Here is a 22,648-nt window from a genome sequence, read left to right on the forward strand (position 1 = left end):
AGGCGATGGAGGGGGCGGGGCTTGGGGGCGGCCGCCGCCGGTGGGCCGCAGATGAAGAGGAGGCGGCGGCAGTGGTGGAAGAAGAGGAGGCGGCGGCGCGGGTAGGGAGCCTGGAAACGCGAGCGGGGATGGTAGGTGGTTTGGACCCGCCGGGCCGCCGTCGTTTCCAGAAAGGGTTTGACTGGAGGAACCTCTGGAGCAGCTGTGAGTTTGGGGGGGGTTGAGGAGAAGCGGGCAACATTGAGAGATGAAGGGGCGGGGGTTGGGTACCTTCGAGAAGAGGGGGTGGAAGGGGAGGAGTGGAAATCAGCTCCTTGTCTGGACTGGTCCCTTTGGAAGAGGCTGTGAGGGGAGCTTGTGGCGTGTCAGCCGCAGGGCTCAAGAAAACTTAACCTACTGTCCCTGCCTCCCCACCGCCAGCACCCCTCAACCCAGGCCTGGGGATCTGGGGGCTGGAGCTGCCTTGGAGAGGGTGCAGACTCTGGTCGTATGGCCCGGGTAAGCGCTGTGAGGTGGGAGTCCAAGCGGGAGGGTGGGTGAATCTCCAGCTCCCTCCTCCCTCATTTTCCTCCCACCCCCATCCTTCTCTTTAATCATTAACAGCCCTGGAATTAAGGGGCTCAGACCTGAAGGCCTTTCTATGCACCTTTGCTATAAACGATAACCATCTGTGCCTGAGGTAATGGGGCTGGAAGCTTTGCCTGTATCCCGTATGGGAAGTGGGACGGGGTGACAAATGTATTGTTTTTTTCCATTCCCCTTCACCCCTTACCTTACCCCATATACACCCCTCGTTTCCACCTCAGTTCTCTGTGGCTAGGTGGTAATCTTGGTGGGTTTTGTTTTTTTTTTCCCTTTATGGCACTTGGTATCTTGGTTACCTCTTTTGAATTTGGTGTTCAGCCTCTATCCCAGATCTTAACTGCAAGCTTTGTAATACTTCAGTTACAGGTTGTGTCACATTGGGAGTACCTCTCAATGCCTGGTAGCTCCAAATTAAGATGAGCATTTTCTCCTATGAATACTGGAATTCCAAAGTCCTTGCAAGGATTCCTAAATGGCATCATAGCCCAGGAATCAAAGTCTCTTGTTCTAAATACTTTATGTGTGAGGAATTTACATGTTGTCAACTCTTTCCAAAATGATTTGATGTTAAGCTAATTCTGGATTTCTGTGTTTCTCTCCACCCACACTTCATGATGCACTTCAGAGAACAGAAAACCCCACTTTTTTGTTTCTGCAATTGGACAATACCTCTTTTATCTTTTTCTCCATTTATGTGTCGGGCGCACAAGTCTTCAGTGACACATTTGGCTTGTGCTGATTTCTGTCTTATTTATTTAGCTGATTCTTTGTGTATAGATGGACTTAAATGAGAAAATGTGATCTGTTTTGTTTTAAAAAAGAATACAAACCATTAATGGAAAAATTATTTGAAGAAAGCAGAGAATGATTAGAAGATCTCTTTATTGATGTTCTATTGGTTTAAAAAAAATCACCAAGTAGTGCCCTTTTAGCTTGTCGTAGGAATTTCAGAGTGAAATGTAATGATTCCTATTTTGGTGTTGATATTTTCTTTGGAAGTCCTCTGTTGAATGTGGAACTGTGTTTTCCGAAGAACTTTAAGAAATAGTGCCTAAACTTTAGGGATCCTTTGATTAGAGCACGTCCATAAATCCTGGCCCTCTATAACTGAATTTATATGCGTATTGCTAGAAGAATTGTAACGGATCCCATCCTACTCATCAGGGCTTTTCATAAAATAATATTTAATGCTTTGATTATACAAGTAACAGCATGTTTAGATGTTTCACAGAACTGTAACAAAAGAAAAGAATGACCACTGTTCTCACCTTAATTGATTTGGAACCAAAGAATAAAAAGTCCAAAATTCATTCATTCAACAAGCATTATTGACTAGCTAGTAAGTGCTAGCCGTTATTTTGGGCTCTGAGTGGACAAAGGTGAATGCAAGCATAAGGTCTGAGCTCTCATGGAGCTCACACTGGAGTGTGTGGGGACAGAAGAAATAAGCATATAAATCAGATTTTGATAAGTGCTGAAGAAAGAGTGATGTGACAGAAAGTGTCTCATTGAGATGCAGTCAAGGAAGACCTTTCTGAGGAGGTGACACTTAAGTTGAGCTTTAAATAAAAAGAAGCCAGCCATGCAGATATAGGGGAGGAGCCTTCCAGGTTCAGGGACTAGCTAGTGCAGAAACTGGCAAGAGTGACTGGCTAGTTTTAGGGCCTAGGAAGAAAGGGATGGGGTGGAGAGGCTGTGGGGAGGTGAGGGAGAACGAGAAAGGGGAGGCAGTAACAGCCAGAGCCTAGTGAGCAAAGAGGAAATGAAAAAGTCTAAGTCAAGAGAGGTGGAGGCTGGGCTCAGAATAGGTAGGCAAAATAAGAGTAAGAAGAAGGAAATAGAAAGTGATGCTCCTTTTTGATCAATTCTGTTTCTTTTCCTAGAGTATTATCACTTACTATTTTGCAGGTACTATTGGACTATTGCAATAAAAGAAAAAGTCACCCTGCTGAGTGGGGAGAGGAGGCAAGGTGGCTGTGGTCACCTGGGTCTTTTCTGGCAGATAAATGTCAAACTGTGTTCAGAATTCAATGGAACGTTCAACTGAGAACACACTTTTTTTTCCTTACAGTATTTTGTCTTATATGCTGCTATTTAAAATTGCATAACAAGTACCCTGCATATGTTCTAATATATGAATCTTCCAGCCATGTATGAATTTAGGGTTGAAGACTGGGCAAATGATAATAACATACCCCTGTTGGTCTACAAAGATGTCCATCAGGATCTAAGTTTGAAGTTGTTTTTTGTAGGGAGGCAGGTTTTATGTTGCAACATTTCCACTCTTGTCTGGTCTGCCTGGTGACCAGATAACACTCAGCTGAGGTGTAGGTTGGTGCTAAAAGTTCACTTCATGGCTTACATTAGATAAATGACCATTGTGGGCTCAATCCCACTATGTCGGCATCTTTGGGCTGGCATGTAACCAGGGGATGTAACCTACTTTTGCCTTCTGTTGGGGCCATTCATCTCCAATAGTCAGCTGCTTTTCAGCCTCACCTTGACCAGATTGTCCACTTGAGAAGCCCAATCAGGACTCCTCCTTGATTTGGCCCTCTTCTGCCATGTCACAGTGCGCCGAAACAGAAAGAATACACTGTTTTCTTCTTTTGAACCCCACAACGGTGACTAGTGTGTTCTTTGAGTGAATTGGCCCTTTGAGCCATGCGGTTGAGAGACTTAAATATTGCTTGGGCTATTTGTAGTAAAGTCGGTATTAGAAATGCTAAATAAAACCTTTTAGTGTTTGGGGAAAAACAAATCAGAAATTGAGGACCTGTCACCTGTTTTAAGTTCTGGTATTTTAGTAGCATTGGTAGATGGATTGTGAGAACTAACTTGAATAGAGCCCGTTGGGCAGTCCTGAGGGTAATGAAGGGAGTGGAATAGAGCCTGGTACTGAATTACTGAATTCCGACTTGAATGCAAATGGAAAGTCTTTTAGTTAGCAAGCTAGTGACTAAAGTGAACAGCTAGGACCTTGCAAACAATAGACTCCACTCTCCATACTGCAGAGTAACACAAGGGAATGGAGAGCTGATAATGAAATACATATATACTGGGCTTTGGTCTAGGTTAAAGAATTTTGGACTTTGTACGCTAACGCTGGACTTCAAATGCTTTAGCCAATGGGTTATTAAGGTGTCCACTACTCAATGGTTTTTTATAACCCAAGTATGAAAATATCCTGTAGGCTGAAATTTCATCAGCCAGTTTGGAGACTGGTGGCGTTTTTCTAATTTCTGAAAGGGGGTGGATAGGTAGGAGGGGACTTGAACACAGGGAGAAGCCATTGACTCCTACGTTGACCGCTGATTGTGTTTGGGGAAAGACTCCACAAATCTAAATGAATTTGAGTCTTGGAGCTGAGCTGGCCTTTTAATATAGGATACCAGTTGATTTCTTTCTTAAACTTTGGGGGCTTTTGGACACACTCTGAAAGGCGGGCAACCTAGGAGGCCAGTTGATGACACTTATTCTTGGAGTTGTGTTCTATATTGCATTAGGTGACTTAACATGAACCTGATATGGCTACTGTTTTGATGTCTGTGCTGCAGTAAGGAGAGTTAATTGTACACTGGCTGCCAGTTGTTTTGAGGTGAAGATGTGGTAACTCAGATTGAAACAATGGTAATTACTTGGTAACTCCTATTTCCCCAGCTCTTGATAATTTACAGTTACCTCTTTGTGTCTGTTTACAGATGTTGATACCAGTGAACCAGGACCAATTCTCCCTAAATGTTGCAGATTGTTCTGAAGCTCTTTGCACAATGGACCAGGGTGTTTGAGTTAGTGTCTTTCAAGTCTAGTTTCACTGGTTCTTGTATCTGTTTTTCTAGGTGATGGAGGGTCCTGTTTCTTTTGGGGACATGAGATTACCGTAGCACCTGGCCATTTAATTAATGAGTGATTACAAACTAGAACTCGACATATTAATTTAGCAAAATGATGAGAGAGAAGGTTGGAAATGGCTCAAACTCTAATTCTTTGAAGTCGTGATATGCCAGAAGGAAAAAAATGGGAGGGGGAGAATCCCAAAGAATCTTCTTTTAGATGTGTGTGAATGAAACTTTATTTAAATACCATACATCAGAATAGGGAAACTCAGTAAGTCACTTCTTGAGGTGGTGATTAGCCCTTGTGGTAAAATAAGCCACCTGTGTCCAGTGCCCTGATACCAACCTGAGTGCATGGAAAGGTAGGCATCATGTTAATGATGAGGGTGTGGCTTTGCTTGGGACTGTCCTGTGAGCTGTGCTGTGTTGTTGGGTTTGGGGCTGAATTGCAGCATGGAAGCTTAGATTGCAGAGCTTTAGGAAATATCATCTATGTTCCTGTTCTGCCCTGCTGGAGGGCTCAGCCTGAGGATCTAGGGACTGGAAATAATTCTGTCATTGAGGCCTGTAAATCCAGACCAGGTATGATGACTGACAGAGGATCTTGGATAGCAACCCTTGCAGGACTTCTCGGGGGTTTTTTGGAGAGTGTTTAGCATCTTTTGTAGCCACTGCCCCAGTCTCTGCCTGTCACTCCAGGAGACAGTGTGCCGGAAAGACTTGCTGCCTTATTTTATTAATAGATTGCTTCCATCCTATCAGGACTACAGAGTTTGGTTATAGCTTTTAGCTCCTGTTGGTTGATGAAGGGTTTGGACTCTGCAGTGTCTGCTTAAGGTGCGTTGTTATATGATCTGTAATTCTGATTCTGAACAAGACTCAAGTCCTAGCATTTACTGTATTGGATGCAGTTCGTTCCTCTTCCTCCAGTTTAGGAAGAAGCAGGAAAAAGACCCTCAAAAAACCTTAGAATATCTGGTGTGGAGTTTTTTCAAACTGCACTATATGGAACCCTCTTGCAGGTCATTGCTGGAGTACATTGTGGTGGAATAAGCGGGTTTTGCTGTCTTTCTCCCATTTCACCCCACTGTGCTTCACTCTGAAAGTTAACTTTAATATTCTGTTATATTGGGCTTCCTCAGAAGATTTCAATCAAACAAAATATTCTGAGGCTGAAAACAGGTTGAAAAGCAGTGATAGTAGGGAAATGGAAATCTAGAAAGGTTATAATAAAGTTGCTTAAAGTTACAGAGCAAAGTACTGACAACTACAGGACTAGAATCGGGTCTTCTCTGTATTAATTTTTGTTTTCTCATTTACACTGCCTCATATGTGTCCTTGTAGGCACTTTGTTTGGGTTTAATTGGAATCCTTGTTGTTTGGTCTTTTGTATATCCTTGGTTCTTTTCTCAAACATTTTGTCACAAACTGCTGTTCTTTCAGAGAAGACCCCTTATAACCACTTTGAAGCATATACGAAATGAGGTTATAAATGAGTAATGGCACTAGTAAGTAGCTGGCCTTATTTCCTCAGAATGTTTCTGAAAGTGACAATAGTACTTTCAAATAGGAGTTGAGGCTTTATCACTCTAATTTTTTAAGATAAGTTAGCAGGCATGCTGTAGAGAATACCTGTGCAAAATGCTGAACAGATTACTTTCTTTTCCCAGTGACCTGCCCTGAAATCTGAACTGGAAAACCTGGGTATATCCATTGGCAGAACAGTTTTAGAATAGCTCTGGTGAAGCAAATTTGTTTTCATTTAAACTATTGCTTTATATCTACATGATGATGACCTAGTGGCTGCTCTTTATTTATTTATTTTTTTAGAGAGGGAGGAGGGGAAGGGATGAGGAAGAGGGAGAGAGAACCTCTAGTGGACTCCCTGCTGAGTGCAGAGCCAGACACGGGGCTTGATTTCATGACCCTGAGATCATGACCTGAGCTGCAATAAAGAGTTGGATGCTTAACTGAGCCACACAGGTGACCTGGCTAGTGGCTGCTTTTTATTTAAAAAAAAAAAAAAATTTTTTTTTAAAGATTTATTTATTTGGGGCGCCTGGGTGGCTCAGTCGGTTAAGCGTCTGCCTTCGGCTCAGGTCATGATCCCAGGGTCCTGGGATCGAGCCCCACATCGGGCTCCCTGCTCCGCGGGAAGCCGGCTTCTCCCTCTCCCACTCCCCCTACTTGTGTTCCCTCTCTCGCTGTGTCTCTCTCTGTCAAATAAATAAATAAAATCTTTAAAAAAAAAAATAAAAAAGATTTATTTATTTACTTGAGAGAGAAAACGCGCATGCGCGCGCGCGCGCGTGTGTGTGTGTGTGTGTGTGTGTGTGTGCGCGTGCGTGCGCGTGCGCACAAGTGGGTAGAGGAGCAGAGGGAGAAAATCTTCAAGAAACTCCCCACTGAGCACACTTGGGCTCATTTTCAGGACCCATGAGATCATGACCAAGAGTTGGATGCTTAACCGACTGAGCTGGTCTTTCAACAGAAGGAGAAGGTTAGCAATACCACTGCAGAGGGTGCTGGCGCTCTAGTAGCCTGGGTTCTAGGTGTTAAGATCACCTTCCACCTTCCTGCTGGAAGCCCCAGATCCTCAGAGGAGACATTTTTCTCCATTTCAGTGGCCTTTTCTTTCTTCTATGAGTGGAATTCAAGAGCAAGAAGTGATAGAATGAATGCTTTGTGTCCATTTTTTAAGAATGTTTCCATGGTTCTTTTACTCCTCGTAAATTAGTTTTTCTTTGAAATAACTAGTCACTGGTTCAGTCATTTACTCAAAACAGTTGGTTTACAGCTGACGCTTGTCTGTGGTAAGGAGAAGTTTGGGGGTTTCCTAACATTTTATGTAAGAGAAAAGTCTGAAGACTTCTTTTTTTTTTTTAAAGATTTTATTTATTTATTTGAGAGAGAGAGAATGAGAGAGAGCGAGTACATGAGAGGGGGGAGGGGCAGAGGGAGAAGCAGACCCCCCGCCGAGCAGGGAGCCCGATGCGGGACTCGATCCCGGGACTCCAGGATCATGACCTGAGCCGAAGGCAGTCGCCCAACCAACTGAGCCACCCAGGCGCCCAGAAAAGTCTGAAGACTTCTAAAGGCATCTAGATAGGTAGGTTCAGTTGTTCGGGGAGGAGGATGTGTAGGAGGGTGGGGTGGTGGGGGTGGTGGTATGGGCTGGGTGTATAAGGTGAAGAGAAATGCCCATCAGTGGTCCAGCTGGGAAAGGGTAGAATATGTTAACAATGGCACTCGCCGGAGGAAGAGTGGGTAGGGAAGGAGCAGGCCCACAAGATTGCCCCACTTCAGGGAACACCGTTAACAAGGAGGGGAATGGGAGCCTGTGGAGTTGGGTAATCCAGTGGCCATGACCAGGGCTCTGACCACAGGTGTTCTTTGCCATTACTGGAAAGTGTATTTCTGATGGGGAGGGGTGAATGCAGGGATGCAGTATCTGGTTTGACCAGATTGGTCTTAAAGATTGCTTGCGGAGTGCTGGCCTAAGTTTTTTGAGATCTCTTGTCTCTTTTGATTTTACATTTGACAAATCAGAAGTTGGTAAACAAGAGGGAATGTGATGTCCCTGGGCGCATTAGAGTTTGGGTAAAAGTACATAATGAAGCAAATACTAGGTGGTGGTGATTGTCATTTAACAATGTCTACTATCCAAAGGGAACAGTTACATGTAAACTTTTGTAGTCCCTGATTCTCTCATGGAGACTATAATAAATGTGGAATAAATCACAACTAAAATTATTAAAGAGTAATCATTTTTGACTTCACGTTTCTACAACATTCCATGTTTTCTTTAGCAGGTCAAATTAGTTTGTCAGTTTTTTCTCTTAAATTTTATTCTACCAGGTACTGTGGATCTGTCCATAGAGCCAGATTTTCTACTCGAGCTGAAAATGGCAAGCAGTGCTCTGATTTGGTGACAGCTGTAGATTTAATGATTAGATCAAGCAGGGAAGTGGCTTCTGAGCCACCAGTTTAATTGGTTTTAACGTGGACCTCTTTTTCCGAGGTTATTAATTATGTTGTTCCAACAACCATTCTCTGACACCACCTGAGTGTCCAACAATTCAGTTCTGACACAAACTGCGTGGAGTTCATGCATACCCCAGAAGTTAATGACTCACTCTTATGGGATTGCCCCACTTTAGATACCAGCCACAAGCATCAGGTAACCCCAAGGCACCTGCACTTCTGCCTGGCAGACTACAAATTTGGGGTTCCTCAAAACCACCCTCCCCAAGTTCAATAATTTCCAGAACATGACTCACAGAACTGGGGAAAGTGTATTTAGGATTATAGTTTCATTATAAAGGATACAACTCAGGAACAGCCAATTGGAAGAGATGCATGGGACAAGATACGAATTGGCAGTTTCCATGTCCCCTCTGGGCATTCGAGGCTCCCAGCACATCATTGTGTTCACCAACCCTGGAGCTCCTCTAGCCTGGTTTTAGTTTCAGTTGAGGCTCCTTTATGTAGGCATAATTGATCCAATCTTTGGCCTGGTGGTTAAACTCCAGCCACCCTCCTCTCCACTGTGGTCTGGAGATGGGGCTAAATGTTCCAACCTTCTATCAAGTGCCTGGTCTTACTGGTGTGTCCAGCCTCTGTCCTGAAGCTATCTAAGGGCCTCCCCTGAGTCATCTCATTAGCATAAACTCCACTGTGGTCCAGCAGGGGATCCTTATGAATCACAAAGGACACTTCTTTTTTTTTTTTTTTTTAAGATTTTTTATTTTATTTATTTGAGAGAGAGAGAATGAGAGACAGAGAGCATAAGAGGGAGGAGGGTCAGAGGGAGAAGCAGACTCCCTGCCGAGCAGGGAGCCCGATGCAGGACTCGATCCCGGGACTCCAGGATCATGACCTGAGCCGAAGGCAGTCGCTTAACCAACTGAGCTACCCAGGCGCCCAGGACACTTCTATCAGTAAGGACATACCAGAGGTTTTAGGAGCTGGCACAAACTGGGGACAAAGACCAAATATATATATGTATTTTTTTTCAAATGTATTTCTTAATTAATACATTAGTACTCCAGTTTTGCATCCCATAAGTAATGAAATAAGGGTACCTAAGGTTGATTTAGGTGATAAGTAACAATATGCATTTACTGTTGATTTGATGGAGTTTTTCGTTAAAGTGCAAATTGAATAGCTTCAGGTTACAAGAGAACAAATTCGTCCCTCAGTCAGTATGAAATGGCATTCCCAGAATGTGTAATAGTTTCTTGAACTTCACAGGTGCTCTAGCTCTAGACTTCCCTAGTGTAAGAAATGAGCTCACTTAATAAGATATCAAATATCCGGAATTCGTGTTTCCTTTCAGTGTGACTTTAAAAAGATAGTGCACTGGTTAAGAGCATCAGCCTAGTCAGTCTAGGTTTGAGTCTGAATTTTACCACCTACTTACAATTTGATCTGGGATTGAACTACTTAACATCTCTAAGTCTCATTTTTATCTTCTTCATGTATAAAGGGAGGATAATCACAGTAAGTAGTTGTGAAGATTCAGTAAGACAGTCCATTTGAAGGATATGGCACAGTGCCTGGCATATATATAAACATCTAAGAACATCAGCTGCTATTAGCTACGTGCATACGTAGATAGCTAAGCTCACCTGGGTTGGCAACTCCCAAGGAGCCAGGAACTCTATCATTTTACTTTTATAGGGGGATGTATGAGACAGTGTATAAAACATTGCTGGGCACACAATAGGCACAGGTTATCTATCCCTTGAAAATAAAACCTGCTCTGGGTATCTGGGAAGTATAGGAGTGACTCTCTGATGGAAACTTCCAGCCTGTTTCCAGAGCTGTCCTAAAATCAAGAGATGGAAAATCTCCCTGAAACTCTATAGAGCCTGCATGAGCGATGGGGACCAGGGCCCTGTAGCAAAGGTACTGTTGAACCCAAAAATGGGAAACTGATCCAGGAGACTTTTTATCTTTCGCAGTATACCTTGAGGTTTGTTGAGTTGGGCAGAACTATGTGGGACTTTGGGAAGGAAACCACAAATTTATTTAAGCCGGTCCAGAAAACCTTTGGGAGTCAGTGGGCAAGTACCATGTTGTGTGTGTGCTTCGCAGAGACAGTGAAAAGCCCAGGTATACTGGTAAAGGGCTTACCAGCTGCTTAAGGTTCACTGGTTGGTGAACTTCCCCGAGGCCAGTCGCTGTTTCTTCCTGTCGCTCACCCATCTGGAGATTCTACTCTGGTGGGACCACCACTGGACTAAGTCTAGATCCTAGTCTGGCCTCTGCCACCAGTTACTCTGTGTCTTTGGGCAAATTACAGCTCCTCTTTGAGTCTGTTTCCTTAACTGTGACATAGGATTTGAGACCAAATCACGATTTCTCAAAGTGTGGCATTGGTTACATTTTTAGTGTATCTGTTGCTGAAATGAGCATTTGAGAGTGTTTTTTGTACTATTGATGGTACATATGATTTTCAGTGGTACATGGATGAGTCCCTTTTGTTTACTAGTTCTGTATTTTCATGTGTATTAATGAAAACATAGCTAGCAGGTCAGACCTTTGTCTTTATGGATAGTGTTGCTTAGGATGACGTGAAGTGGATATGATTTTTTTTGAAGCTTTTAAGAAGAATATTGGAACAAGAGTTGGAATGGCAAATGGATATGAAAGATCATAAAAGTTGTCTAGAACAGGCTGAAATTTGTAATTTCTAAGGTTCAGTAATTCTGCAGTTCCACACTTGCATGAGGTCCTGTGGTGATGGGCACGGTAGAGCAGGTCCGAATTTGGGTGGATTTAAAGACTTGCCTCATTCAAGCAAATTGACAACTTTCTATTTCTGCATTCATGGTGAAGATACCCATAAGTTGTGTAGAATTTAAAATATTGTAGATATTAGTGGTGATGGCTTTTTTTAAAGAATAAAAAATGAGTAGTATTGCTTCCTCTTTCACCCTAAGCAGTTTTCCTGCAACCTGGATTGATCTTTTGTCGATGGGGTTGGGACTCCCCATGGAAGCAGCTAGGGTTCTGACTTGTTCTGTTGGGGAGAGAGAAAATGCCAATCCATTCTCTCTCTCTCTTTTTTGGCCAACCATCTCTCTTGAATGCACACCAGTGCAGGTATTCTAGGTTCTGGAAGGCTGGGGCTCCGCCCTATCTTAATGTCTGGTATGTTACTTTTTGCTGGTAACTTCTTTAAAGGTACAGTGTGGCACGTGCCCTAAAATGAAGTTAAACACTGAGGCGAACTATTTAAAATTTCATTTCATAGGGCGCCTGGATGGCCCAGTTGGTTAAGTGTCTGCCTTAAGCTCAGGTCATGATCCCAGGGTCCTGGGATCCATCAAGTCCCTCATTGGGCTCCTTGCTCAGTGGGGAGTCTGCTTCTCCTTCTGCCTGCAGCTCCCCCTGCTTGTGCGCATGCTCTCTCTCTCTCTCTGACAAATAAAATCTTTAAAAAAAAAAATAAAATAAAATTTTCATTTCACTTTCTGTCATATTGCTCATAACTCAATATCGTGGGGGTCTTGAGAAGTTAAATGAGCAGTGGTAGAAATGAAACAAAACTATTGTAGGAGGTGCTTTCTTTTTAAGTAAAACCCCAGAATAAAACTGAAATCTCCATTGCTTAAGAGCAGCCAAGAAAGTTGCTTTCAGATGTAGTCTATGGTTACTTGAGTGTTTTGTTTTTGTTTTTTTTTTTAAACCTTAATTACCTGTGTTCCCTTGACATTTTCTGTGTATCTTCACACTGTCATCTTTCATTATCTACTTTGGTTGTTGGCCTGTATTCTGCAAGTGATTTTGTTCTATAATTACTTCAGCATAAAGGCCCATGCATCTGGTATAGCTCCGTATAATAAATTGTTTAACGTTTCAAATTGTAATTTTTAAAAATTGTTATAAAGTGGTTGCACGTCTGTTATCTTTCTGTGCCGTTTATCTAGTCAAGATGAGGTCAAAATAGAGCAAAATGGTGACAATGATATAACCCAAGATTATTTTTCTCCTTCATTTGTTTAATACAGAGTTTCTACTTGATTTCATAATGAGCAACTCTCAGATGTTTCCCAACTGAGGTGAAATCTAATGTTCCAAGCCACAAGCCCTCATACTTTGTAAATTTTGGTTTTGTCATTCATACTGTCTTGTCTCCTGAGAGAAGTGGTGACTTGTATTTGGCACGTTGGGAAAGGGCAAAAGCCTTTACTCAGGCCTGTATTTTGCAGTATTAAAAAATCTTTTTCCCACTAAAATCTTTTTCGTGACATGTATGACATTCATCCTTTGTGCAGATTCACAACACCACCTTCCTCAGAGTAGATATCTTCCAGAGTCCATTTCCCTTCGTGCAGAGTTTAGTCATTATTTATAGATAACTGCTGGTGAGTCTGGGGAAATTCTGAAAGGGGCTGGAGGGGGCTTGTGGCATTTGCCCTTGGTCTCTAGACTAGGGTTTGCAAAGCTAGAGTGGGGTTGTTTATTTCCTTCTATTCTTGGAAAATTGCCATTGGATCAATGAGTCTTGGTTAAGATTTCTTGCGGGCAGCTGAGTTGCTGGGCCTTTAAAGTTGCGGGCAGCTGAGTTGCTGGGCCTTTAAAGTTGAGAGAAAGACGTGAAAGACTATTCTTTCCCAGTCATACAAATAATTATCTCCATGGTAGGATAATCTCCACAGAAGTGTAAGCATTCAAGACCACACATTTAAAAAGATAAAATGTAATTTAGAGTTAGAATGCAAGATGTACAAACATAGTGGTAGAGTTCAAAACCTTTTCAAGCCGTTCTTCCATGTTTCTAGCACTTACTGGAGTAAGACCACTTTGGTCTTCTCATGGTAGACTAACATTTTAATTCTTGTAGGAAACTTGAACTTTCATGGTAACTGCAAGTAAAAAAATAAAAATGTGTAATCAAAGACTTTAACTCTTTAAACCTCCCTAGTCAAAGAACCAGAATTGCTTAGTTTGTCAGGGCATTTTCTTTTCTAAGTTTCCAGGGCAAAACCATTGCCTGGCTTAGCAGAAAGAGATAATAAAATGTTATGCAACAGGTAAAAAATCTTTCCAGTTGCCTTTTCCCCATTTGGAAGGATACAGTTTTTCCTTCCCTCTGAGTAGTTTGGCCTAAGTTCCTCCTCTTTCTGATTTGTAGCTTTACTATTTGCATACAATGCTTAAGTTGACTCACTCAACACCAACTTCTGCAGGTCTCTAGCATTTCTTGCTTGTGACTCAGCCTGCTTAAGCAAAAGAGCTTTTGATTACAATAGCAGCTTAACAGAACAAAACTTCTAAAAAACATGCTTTTAATAGCACTCTCGATTTCCAAACATACACAAGATGTTTTCTAAGAAGAACCAGCCTGTGTAGTTTTCAAATTAGACATATTTGAGCAGGGGACCAGCTTTCCTAGACGGAATGTGGATCGTTCATAGGGAACTTCTGAAACTCAAAACTAATCTTGTAACCTAGGAAAATTTGGCCTCCAGATTTGATGCTTTCACCATTGTATTCAAAGTGTAGTCTGAATTTTTCTTAAGGACTGACCCTAGGATTGGATGCACAGTGTTTCAGGAAAAATGTGTTTATGGGTTGCCAGCTATTCATGCCGATACGTTTGAGTGCCTTTTGTGGATCTTGTTCTTAAGGACCTTACGATGTGGTAGGAAAACAGACATCAGAACAATTAGAAACTGTGGTACAATCAGCGCCAAACAATACCAGTGCTGTAAGTGAAGATGTGGGGGGTGGGGCAGAGAGGCTCTAGGTCAGCTTGAAGGAGTCAGGAGAGGAGTCCTGTGGGAGGTAAAATCTCAGCTGGGCTTGAAAGACAGACTAGAGAGTGAGGTGGCATTCCAAGTAGAGGTAACAGTATGTGTAGAACTACAGAAGCATGAGAAGCTGTGGCGTTTTGGGGGAATGGCAGGTGTTTCAGTATGCCTGAGGGATGTGGAATGAAGGGGATGGGGAGAATGACAGTGGTTGAGACCGAACTCTGAGGGGCTTTCTTTGTATGCCTTGCTGAGTTTGGATTATCTTTTGTGGGTGAAGGGGAACTATTAAATAATTTTGAGTAGGGATGTGGCATTTCACATGGCGTGTGTGTGTGTGTGTGTGTGAGAGAGAGAGAGAGAGATCTTGCCAGCGATAGCGTGAAAGTGGTTGGAGGGAGCAATCCCAGTAGTAGGGAAGCTGTTTGTGAGCGTGCTGCAGTAAAGATGTCAGGGGCCTGAACTGTGGAATTACTGAGGATGGGTAGATACTCAGGAGTAAGAATTTACAAAGTCTGGCTTAATCTGATAAAACTTGATTGCTTGCATGTCCCGCATGGGTCAGTAGCCTGAAGGGTGCCCTGTTCCATACAGTCACTCAGAGACCCAGGCCAATGAAGATCCCACTATTGTATGTTGTCTTGGTCACCATGGCAGGGGGAATGATGGCTGGGATGTCATGTGCCAGCTCTGCTTAGGCTTAGAAATGATAAGAATCACATCTGCCTACAGCTCATTGGCCAGAAACAGACACATTTCCCCCACCTCACTGAAAAGAGGCTGGGAAATTGGGGGAGCAGATGGACTGTTGGGTGAGCTGCTCTGTGCCACAGTGTAGGGATTTGAGTGAGGTGGTTTTTTTCTGAGATTATTTCTTCATCAGTATAACAGTAGTACCAACCTCATAGGGTAGATGTGGGGACTAACTGCCATCATGACTCTACAATGCCTGGTGTTGTGTCTGGCACAATAAGGCTGTTGGAGGAACCTTTAAGTTTGATCTTGAGATTGAGATTTTCTCACTATGGGTCATATCTAATTAGTGGGTTATAACCAATGATTAAAAACCAAACTAAAGAAAAGAAATAGCATAAACTAGAGTGAATCTTAGAAATGAGGGCAAATACTGCTTCATGAAACTTTTGAGTTATACATGTAGTTACATGTGTGTATATGGTCCGGAAGTGAAGTATTACTTCTCACTGAAGGCTGCGCTTAAAGTATGGAAGACACTGGACTAGGTAAAGCCTTATACATACCAAACAAAAAACTACTCTTATTTTAAAAAATTTTGGGGGGCACCTGGGTGGCTCAGGTGGTTAGGTGTCTGCCTTCCGTTCAGGTCGTGGTCTCAGGGTCCTGGGATCTAGCGAGCCTTGTTCCCTGCTCAGTGGGGAGTCTGCTTCTCCCTCTCCCCCTGCCCTGCCACACTACCCCCCCGCCCCGCCCCACTTGTGCTTGCTTGCTCTCTGTCTCAAATAAATAAATAAAATCTTTAAAAATTTTTTGAAATTGATGGATAGTACACTGTAAAACTTATGTAAGCATTTGTGGACATTATTGTGTAAAAGTGGCTCATACCATGCATGTAGGTAGATTTGTGCAGTGCACTTGGTACATAGTAGATGCTTATTTTACATTAGATTCTTTTTTAAAATGATTTATTTATTTGATAGAGTGAGAGAGCACATGCAAGGGGCGGGACAGAGGGAGAGGGAGAGAATCTCCAGCAGACTCCTCACTGAGCACGAGTCCAACGTGGGACAATCTCAGGACCCTGAGATCTGACCTGAGCTGAAATCAAGAGTTGGACACTTAACCGACTGAGCTGCCCAGGCACTCCTACATTTGCTTCTATAGAAAATGTTTGTCAGGTGCCAGTTATCCCTTTTCTCGTTACCATACGCATTCCCTGCCTTCTTGGAACTCGTAATACAAGATGCAGTCACTGAAATAATAGCATACTTTCTCTCTGTGGACTTGTTATTTATTTATTTATTTTTAAAGATTTTTATTTATTTTTTTGACAGAGACATAGCGAGAGAGGGAACACAAGCAGGGGGAGTGGAAGAGGGAGCGAGAGAAGCAGGCTTCCCGCTGAGCAGGGAGCCCGATGTAGGGCTCGATCCCAGGACACTGGGATCATGACCTGAGCCAAAGGCAGACGCTTAACGACTGAGCCACTCAGGCGCCCCTGGACTTGTTATTTTTGACCACCTGTTTGGGAGCCATGAATGTTTATGTTCCAGAGGAGGAAAGGATATATAATGCCTTCAAGCCTTGAATGCATATTAGAAGTAACAAATTGTTTATTATAATAAGGTGTCATAATAGATAATTCTTAAAAAAATTCAGTCAGAAGAACTTACCAGGGGAGAAACCAATGAAATACTTTCTGGTTTTTATTTTTATTTATTTATTTATTTTTAAGATTTTTTTTTTAATTTGAGAGAGAGCATGAGCAGCGGCGGGAGGGGGCAGAGAGAGGAGAAGCAGACTCCCCGCTGAGCGGGGAGCCCGATGCGGGGTTCGATCCCAGGACCCTGGGATCACGACCTGAGCCGAAGGCAGACGCTTAACCAACTGAGCCACCCAGGCCCCCCAACTTTCTGGTTTTTAAAAAAAAAAAATGTTTTGGCCTGGAAAAAACAAGTATCAAAGATGTCCTTAAGATTGTTAGGTTGACTTCTTGTGCAATGAGTAGCTGGTGTCAGCCGACTGATGAGCAATGAAAGATGTGCTGTGCCTTTCGAAGGGCAGTGGTGGCTAATGACTGTTTCATTTGGATAAGCCAGTTGGTGATAACTGAGTAAGTAGTGCCCCGGGTGAATAGGAGTTAATCCTGGCTGCCTGGCAGAAGTGGATTTGTTATATAATTTATGGCACCCAGAAGCCCTTTGGGGAGGTCTTTATTGTCTTATTATCAAGACAGTATCCATCTCAGGCCTGAAAATGAATTCTCATTGCTCTCATCTAGTTCCACCAGAGTGGTTCTCATAACTGAAAGGGTAGCAACTTGCTGTTAAATGCCTGCACTTGGTTTTTGCTTTGACACAGAGGTATGTTAATCAACAATGGGTATTAGAAATCCAGAAATGTTTCAGTTCGTGATTTATTAATAGTTTGAGGGCTTTTTTTTTTCTTGTTAAACTGATTTAACTTTTGAAAAATGGGTCATGTTCAGGGTTTCAAACATTTCCTCTTTGAATAGCCTCAAAAAATGTTTATTAACGTTTGTCTTGTAAATTGCTGCTGCAGTTCATTTGTGTCAGTCCTGCCACAGCTAAAACTAACACGGGAGTGTCAGATTGGCTTTCTGACATCTGACACAAGTGGGCTTCTTAACTCTTAGTGCTGGTGGATGTCCACTGTTAAACAAGCCTGTACTATTTTTTATGACTCACTGAGAAGTCATGTGGTGGTGTGATCCCCCTCTTCAGCGACCAGCACTTAAACTTGTAATTTTCAATGTATTGTGTTAAAACAAATTTCTAATTCTGGTTATTTTTCTTTTCAGTTCTAGACCTAAAATTGGAAGCTCTATTTTTATAAAACACTCTTCTAGAAAAGTCGCCGGTGTTGCTACCCAAATATCATAACTGGGCCCGGGGGCGGGGAGAGCAAAAGCTAGCTGTTTCACATGGTTAAGCGGAATGTGTGGGTCTGCCTGCCAGCCGGCGGAGGTAAAATCTGCCCTTTGCTTTCTTGGCAAGTGCATCTGGCTTTGAAGGCCGTGATTAGGACTTTAGTTCTTGGCCTTTTCTTGCTGTCCTATAAAACATAGTCCATTGTCCGCTGTGGTTCCAAAGAGATGGAGGGCCTTGATGATCCACGTCTCTTACTATCTTTGATGAGGTGTGTGCTTCAGCCCTCACTTAAAAGCCACTCTGTCATCGACCAAATTTTAGAAAATGTAACAGTGGAATAGAAATACAAAACTGGCCGTGAGTCCTTTGTGTTCAATATGCAGTATTCAGAAAAAACTGCTGGGTTATGCCCCTGCATCTCCAAACGCCTTAAATGTGTGATGCCTTAGTTGACTGAGGTAAAGAAGAGGCAGTTCAAATCAGCACCAGAAGGCTTTTCACTGGAGTTCACGTGATTGGCAAGCCCTCGGAGCTTCCCAGAGTGCTGCTTGAATGAACCCTCTGGACTTGGTCCCTTGCTCCGAGGAGAGGCTGGAGTGCTATCCATCATTACTGTGAATTTTTTCCAAGGGACTGGGGTGCATGTCAAAAAGAGGCATGACAGGATGAACATGTTCCCGTTTCAGCTTTAACTTTGGCTCTTGCCGGGTTTGAGGTGAAAGTTAGCTTGTGGCATGCGGAGAGATGGGGTAGTATATGCTGGCCAAGAAGCTGTGTTTGTGTCGCATCATCTGAGAACCGATGAGGTGGAGAGTAAGTGGAACAAGGAGACAATTCCTGCTTTCTCTTCCTTCTGAAGGTAGAGGAGTGCTGGAAGGAGAGGAGTCCAGGAGAAGTTGGACCTTAGGGAGCAGCTCTGGAGAGGTGAAGTTCTACATCCTTAGGGCTCGACCGCCTTTACTGTTGAGTATTTGGTAACGTCATCATATAATTAGAATTGGTATAAACGGCTACTGGTTATTGAGTACTAACTTGTGCTAGGGACAGCACTAAGGTTGGACTTACCATTTATTCAGTCATGAGTCAATACATTTCAGGTACACAGACTAGTGCCTTGTACAGAAGTGCTCAATAAATAACAGTGATTATTACTCACTCAACAGATACTTATCCAGCACTTGCTTATGTGACATAGCTTAGGTGCACAGGACAAAGGGGTGAATAAGATAAAATCCCAGCGCCTGTGGCACTTTGCTTCTGGTAGTGGGAGCAGACAATAAGAAGTTAACAGGAATTTCAGAGAGTGAAATGTGCTGGGAAGAAATGAAATAGTGTGCTGGACCCGAGTGAGATGGTACTTTAGGTCGGTCGGCCGGGGAGCGCCTCTCAGCATTCTAACAGAGACCCATGTGATGTGAAGGGGCCATTTATTCTTCACTATGACACTTTGATTTTCCCAGTTCTCAGGTGAGAAAACTGAGGCACAGGTGATTAAGTATACGCTGGGGAGCAGATAGAGCCGAGCTGTACACACACAGTCATGTGCATGCAGAGCGTGTCCCGCCCTTCTCAGAAGGGGTGAGACTATACTGGGGCGGCTGCAGGGGCTGCAGTGTCTGCAGCTGGGTTATGAGTGAGGAGAATGAACGTGGTTGCAGTGTAGGTAAAACCCTGATGCATGTCAGAAGAGTTAACATGTAATTTCACAGACCCCAATCATTGGATGCAGAGTTTGAGTGTATGAGTGTGTGCATGTATGCACAGTTTAGTCTGGGTCCAAAGCTATCCTTGGATTTTCAAAGATATTGATGCCCAAAAGCGCTTATGGTGCTGCTGCTTAATTTTAGGATTTTCTCATAATCTGTTTCATGAAAATAGGGCCTAGCTGTGAGGGCAGAGTTTTGATAGCATTGCAATGCCATTTGGTGGCAGCGATTTTGGCAGGTCAGTATGGGCGGGAAGTGGGCAGGAACGGGGCTGGAATCGTCAGATGTCGGTCTTTGCCAAGCTTCTAGGACCGGGTTGCCAGCCATCGGATATAGAGCTCTATTTTGATTTAATTACCTGCTTATCTTTACATGTGTTAATGAACCCTTTGGCTTCATGCCATATGAGTGCCCGTTTATGAAATAAGTAACTGTTTGAAATAAAAAAATAAACCCCAAAACTTGAGGCCTCAAGTTTCAACCTGCAGGGAATGTATTTCCAATAAAGGCACACAAACACAAGCATTTCCTGTTACAGTTTTTAAAACCTGAATACTTTCTAAATAGGCTCTTCAGTGCTTGAAACCAGAGAGAAATTGTTTCAGCAATAGTAATTGAAACCAAGAGGGTAGCCAAATTCTGGTCAGATCTGGCCTTTCAGTTTCATAGGATGTGGTTTAGATCAAATATCTGTTTCAGCTGGAAGATTGATCATGTTGTTATTGCACAGAGAAAGACTTCCAGGAGCTCTTGCTTTACAGCTTTTCACGTGGTGTCTGAGTGCTGGGAGGAGGTTCCTCCTTGGGAACATGAAGATGACAGAACATGCGTACACAACAGAAGAAAGCAGCTGTAAGTGCTCTGTGGCCTGTCTGCTTGAAGGAGGCCGAAGGTTGTAAAAATTGCAATTGGAAAGGTTCTTTTGCTCATTAGTCATATCAGCTTTTAAATGGCATCCTGGTGGTCCACCCAGTTGCAATAGAATGTTACAGTTTGCTCGAGTTTGGGATTATTCGTCCTGGTGTTCAGCTAAGGGGTGAAATTGTGGCCTAGTAACTTGGTCCTGGATGATGAATCAGAAGAACCTAGGCATCAGATCTTCTTTCTTTGCTCTGTGAGCAGAAGAGATCTGAGTGACATAGCAATGTGTTTGTTAGTAGGGACTCTTTCTGTTGTGACCCAAAACCTGACATCTGGCTTATGCAAAAGAGGAATTAATTGGCTCGCATAACTGTGGGGCTCAGGCTTTGATCTGACTTTAGGTAGTACAGTTGGATTCTGGGTGCAGATAATGCCTTCAGAATTCATTTTCTCTTTGTCTCTTGGCAGTGATTTCATTCGTGGGTCCTACATACATTTGAAGTGAGACCCATATGATAAGAAGGGACCATTTAATCCTCACAGTGACTGTTTGGTAGGCATTACTATTTTCTCTGGTGGCTCTCTGTGGCAGGATGACTGCAGCAGCTCCAGCTTCCTTTACTTTCAGTGCTAAGATTTATTCTGTCTGCTGAGGTCACCTGTATATCCCTAACCCAGTCATTGAATCCAGGGGTATGTGAGGCCCAGCTGGGCCTGAGTCACATAGTCTATTGTGAGCCCCACCCAACTATGTGGCCAAGAGTTCAGGAGAAGGATCTTCTCTAGTGAAAACTGGCTAGTCGCCTGAGGAAGAGCCTGGGTGCTGGGGACGCAGACCAGTCTCTGTTGCACGCAGTCATACCATTTGATCTAGTCTGAAGCTAGAAAGTCCAAATAATAACTCTACAGGTTAAATCCAGCCTATTAACCATTTCCAGGGATCCCACAGTTCCATTTTGAACGAGCCTCCCACACCCTGTAGGAATGTGATTCTTCAGGTTCTGCCTCTTCCATGGGCCGGCTCCTTCTGCCCCGTCGCTGAGTCTCTGGTTCCGGGACTGTCATTCGTGAGGCCTTAGTTGGTGGTGGCAGCGGCTGCTGCAACTTCTGCTGCTTTCTGATGGGAGTGGGCACAGGTCGAACTTCTTTGAAAGAATAACAAGGAAAAGTTAGATAAAATTAAAAGGTGCCCTGTGATTAATCTTTTTCTCCCCATTATGTAACAACACCATCTTGGAATCCTTGAAGCCAGACTCATTGGATCTGTCAGCCTTTTTGATGTGATTCACAGTGAAGCAAGTGATCTTTCTTAACCTGTTTCCATTCTCCTTTGGTGGTTGGATATTTTCCCTTAAACACAATGTCTTAATGTGCTTTTGGTAAGGATTTTTTGCAAGAAGTTGAATTAGTTGGCAGATATGCACTCTCCCAGTACACTATACAAAGTTTATGTTAGTTCTTTGGATTCAGATTGGATTTCATATATATATATATATATACACACACACACACACACATATATATATAATTTTTTTATACATCCTTTGATCTGTTGGTTCCACTTATAGGGTTTTATTCTCAGGAATTATAAGTGTGCTGAGTTTTAAGCGCATGTTGTTTGTTATCAGAGTAATGTTTATAATAGTGAACTATTGGAAGCAAGCTAAATGTCCGACAATAAGAGACTAAACTGACCTGATTTAGTATGGTACCTCCATTCAGTGGAAGACTTATGTGAATATTAAATATGTTTCTTTTTTTTTTTTAAGATTTTATTTATTTATTTGAGAGAGAGCACACACAAGCAGGGGGAGCGGTGGGAAGAGTGAGAGGGAGAAGCAGGCTCCCTGCTGAGCAGGGAGCCCGACGCGGGGCTCGATCCCAGGACCCAGGGATCATGACCTGAGCCAAAGGCAGATGCTTAACCGACTGAGCCACCCAGGCGCCCCTGAATATTAATATGTTTCAACAGAGAATCCCAGCCTTTTTGCACACCCTCTATAGTACAGCACCAAATTTTTGACAGATTGAATAGTAGCAGGCTATAAATGGTCTATGGGTTACATGACATAACTAGTGTGTTTGTGGTTGTACCAGTACTACCACTGAATTGCTGCTCTTTTTTTTTTTTTAGATTTTATTTATTTATTGGAGAGAGAGAACAAGCAGGGGGTAGTGGCAGAGGCGGAGGGAGAGGCAGGCTCCCCGCTGAGCAGGGAGCCCGATGTGGGACTCGATCCCAGGACCCTGATATCATGACCTGAGCTGAAGGCAGACACTTAATGGACTGAGCCATCCCGGCGCCCCAG

The 22,648-nt window shown here is 43.1% G+C and overlaps 2 protein-coding genes across 7 annotated transcripts in view; one reads left to right on the forward strand and one right to left on the reverse strand.

The window, feature by feature from the left end:
• The first annotated feature begins 19 nt into the window (after nucleotides 1–19).
• The window catches only part of DCUN1D3 (defective in cullin neddylation 1 domain containing 3), a 38,423-nt gene continuing 15,794 nt past the window's right edge, over nucleotides 20–22,648 (forward strand). The window contains exon 1 of one of the 5 annotated variants that reach the window (XM_081819906.1): nucleotides 20–131. The gene's annotated coding sequence lies outside the window, so the exon portion shown is untranslated. Of the gene's footprint in view, nucleotides 205–276; nucleotides 499–22,648 lie in introns of those variants that run through there. The other 4 variants (XM_081819907.1, XM_081819905.1, XM_081819904.1 and 1 more) reach the window with 4 other exon arrangements.
• REXO5 (RNA exonuclease 5) overlaps nucleotides 17,263–22,648 on the reverse strand; it is a 66,710-nt gene continuing 61,324 nt past the window's right edge. For both annotated transcript variants that reach the window (XM_081819892.1, XM_081819886.1), the window contains one exon: nucleotides 17,263–21,484. Coding sequence is in view for 1 of the 2 variants with exons in the window: in XM_081819886.1 (XP_081676012.1) it covers nucleotides 21,415–21,484 (70 nt within the window). In the remaining variant the exon portion in view is untranslated. The remainder of the gene's footprint in view (nucleotides 21,485–22,648) is intronic.

The sequence above is a fragment of the Leptonychotes weddellii genome, chromosome 5 (assembly GCF_054177405.1).
Source record: "Leptonychotes weddellii isolate Sample4059 chromosome 5, ASM5417740v2, whole genome shotgun sequence".
NCBI classification, from domain to species: Eukaryota; Metazoa; Chordata; class Mammalia; order Carnivora; family Phocidae; genus Leptonychotes; species Leptonychotes weddellii.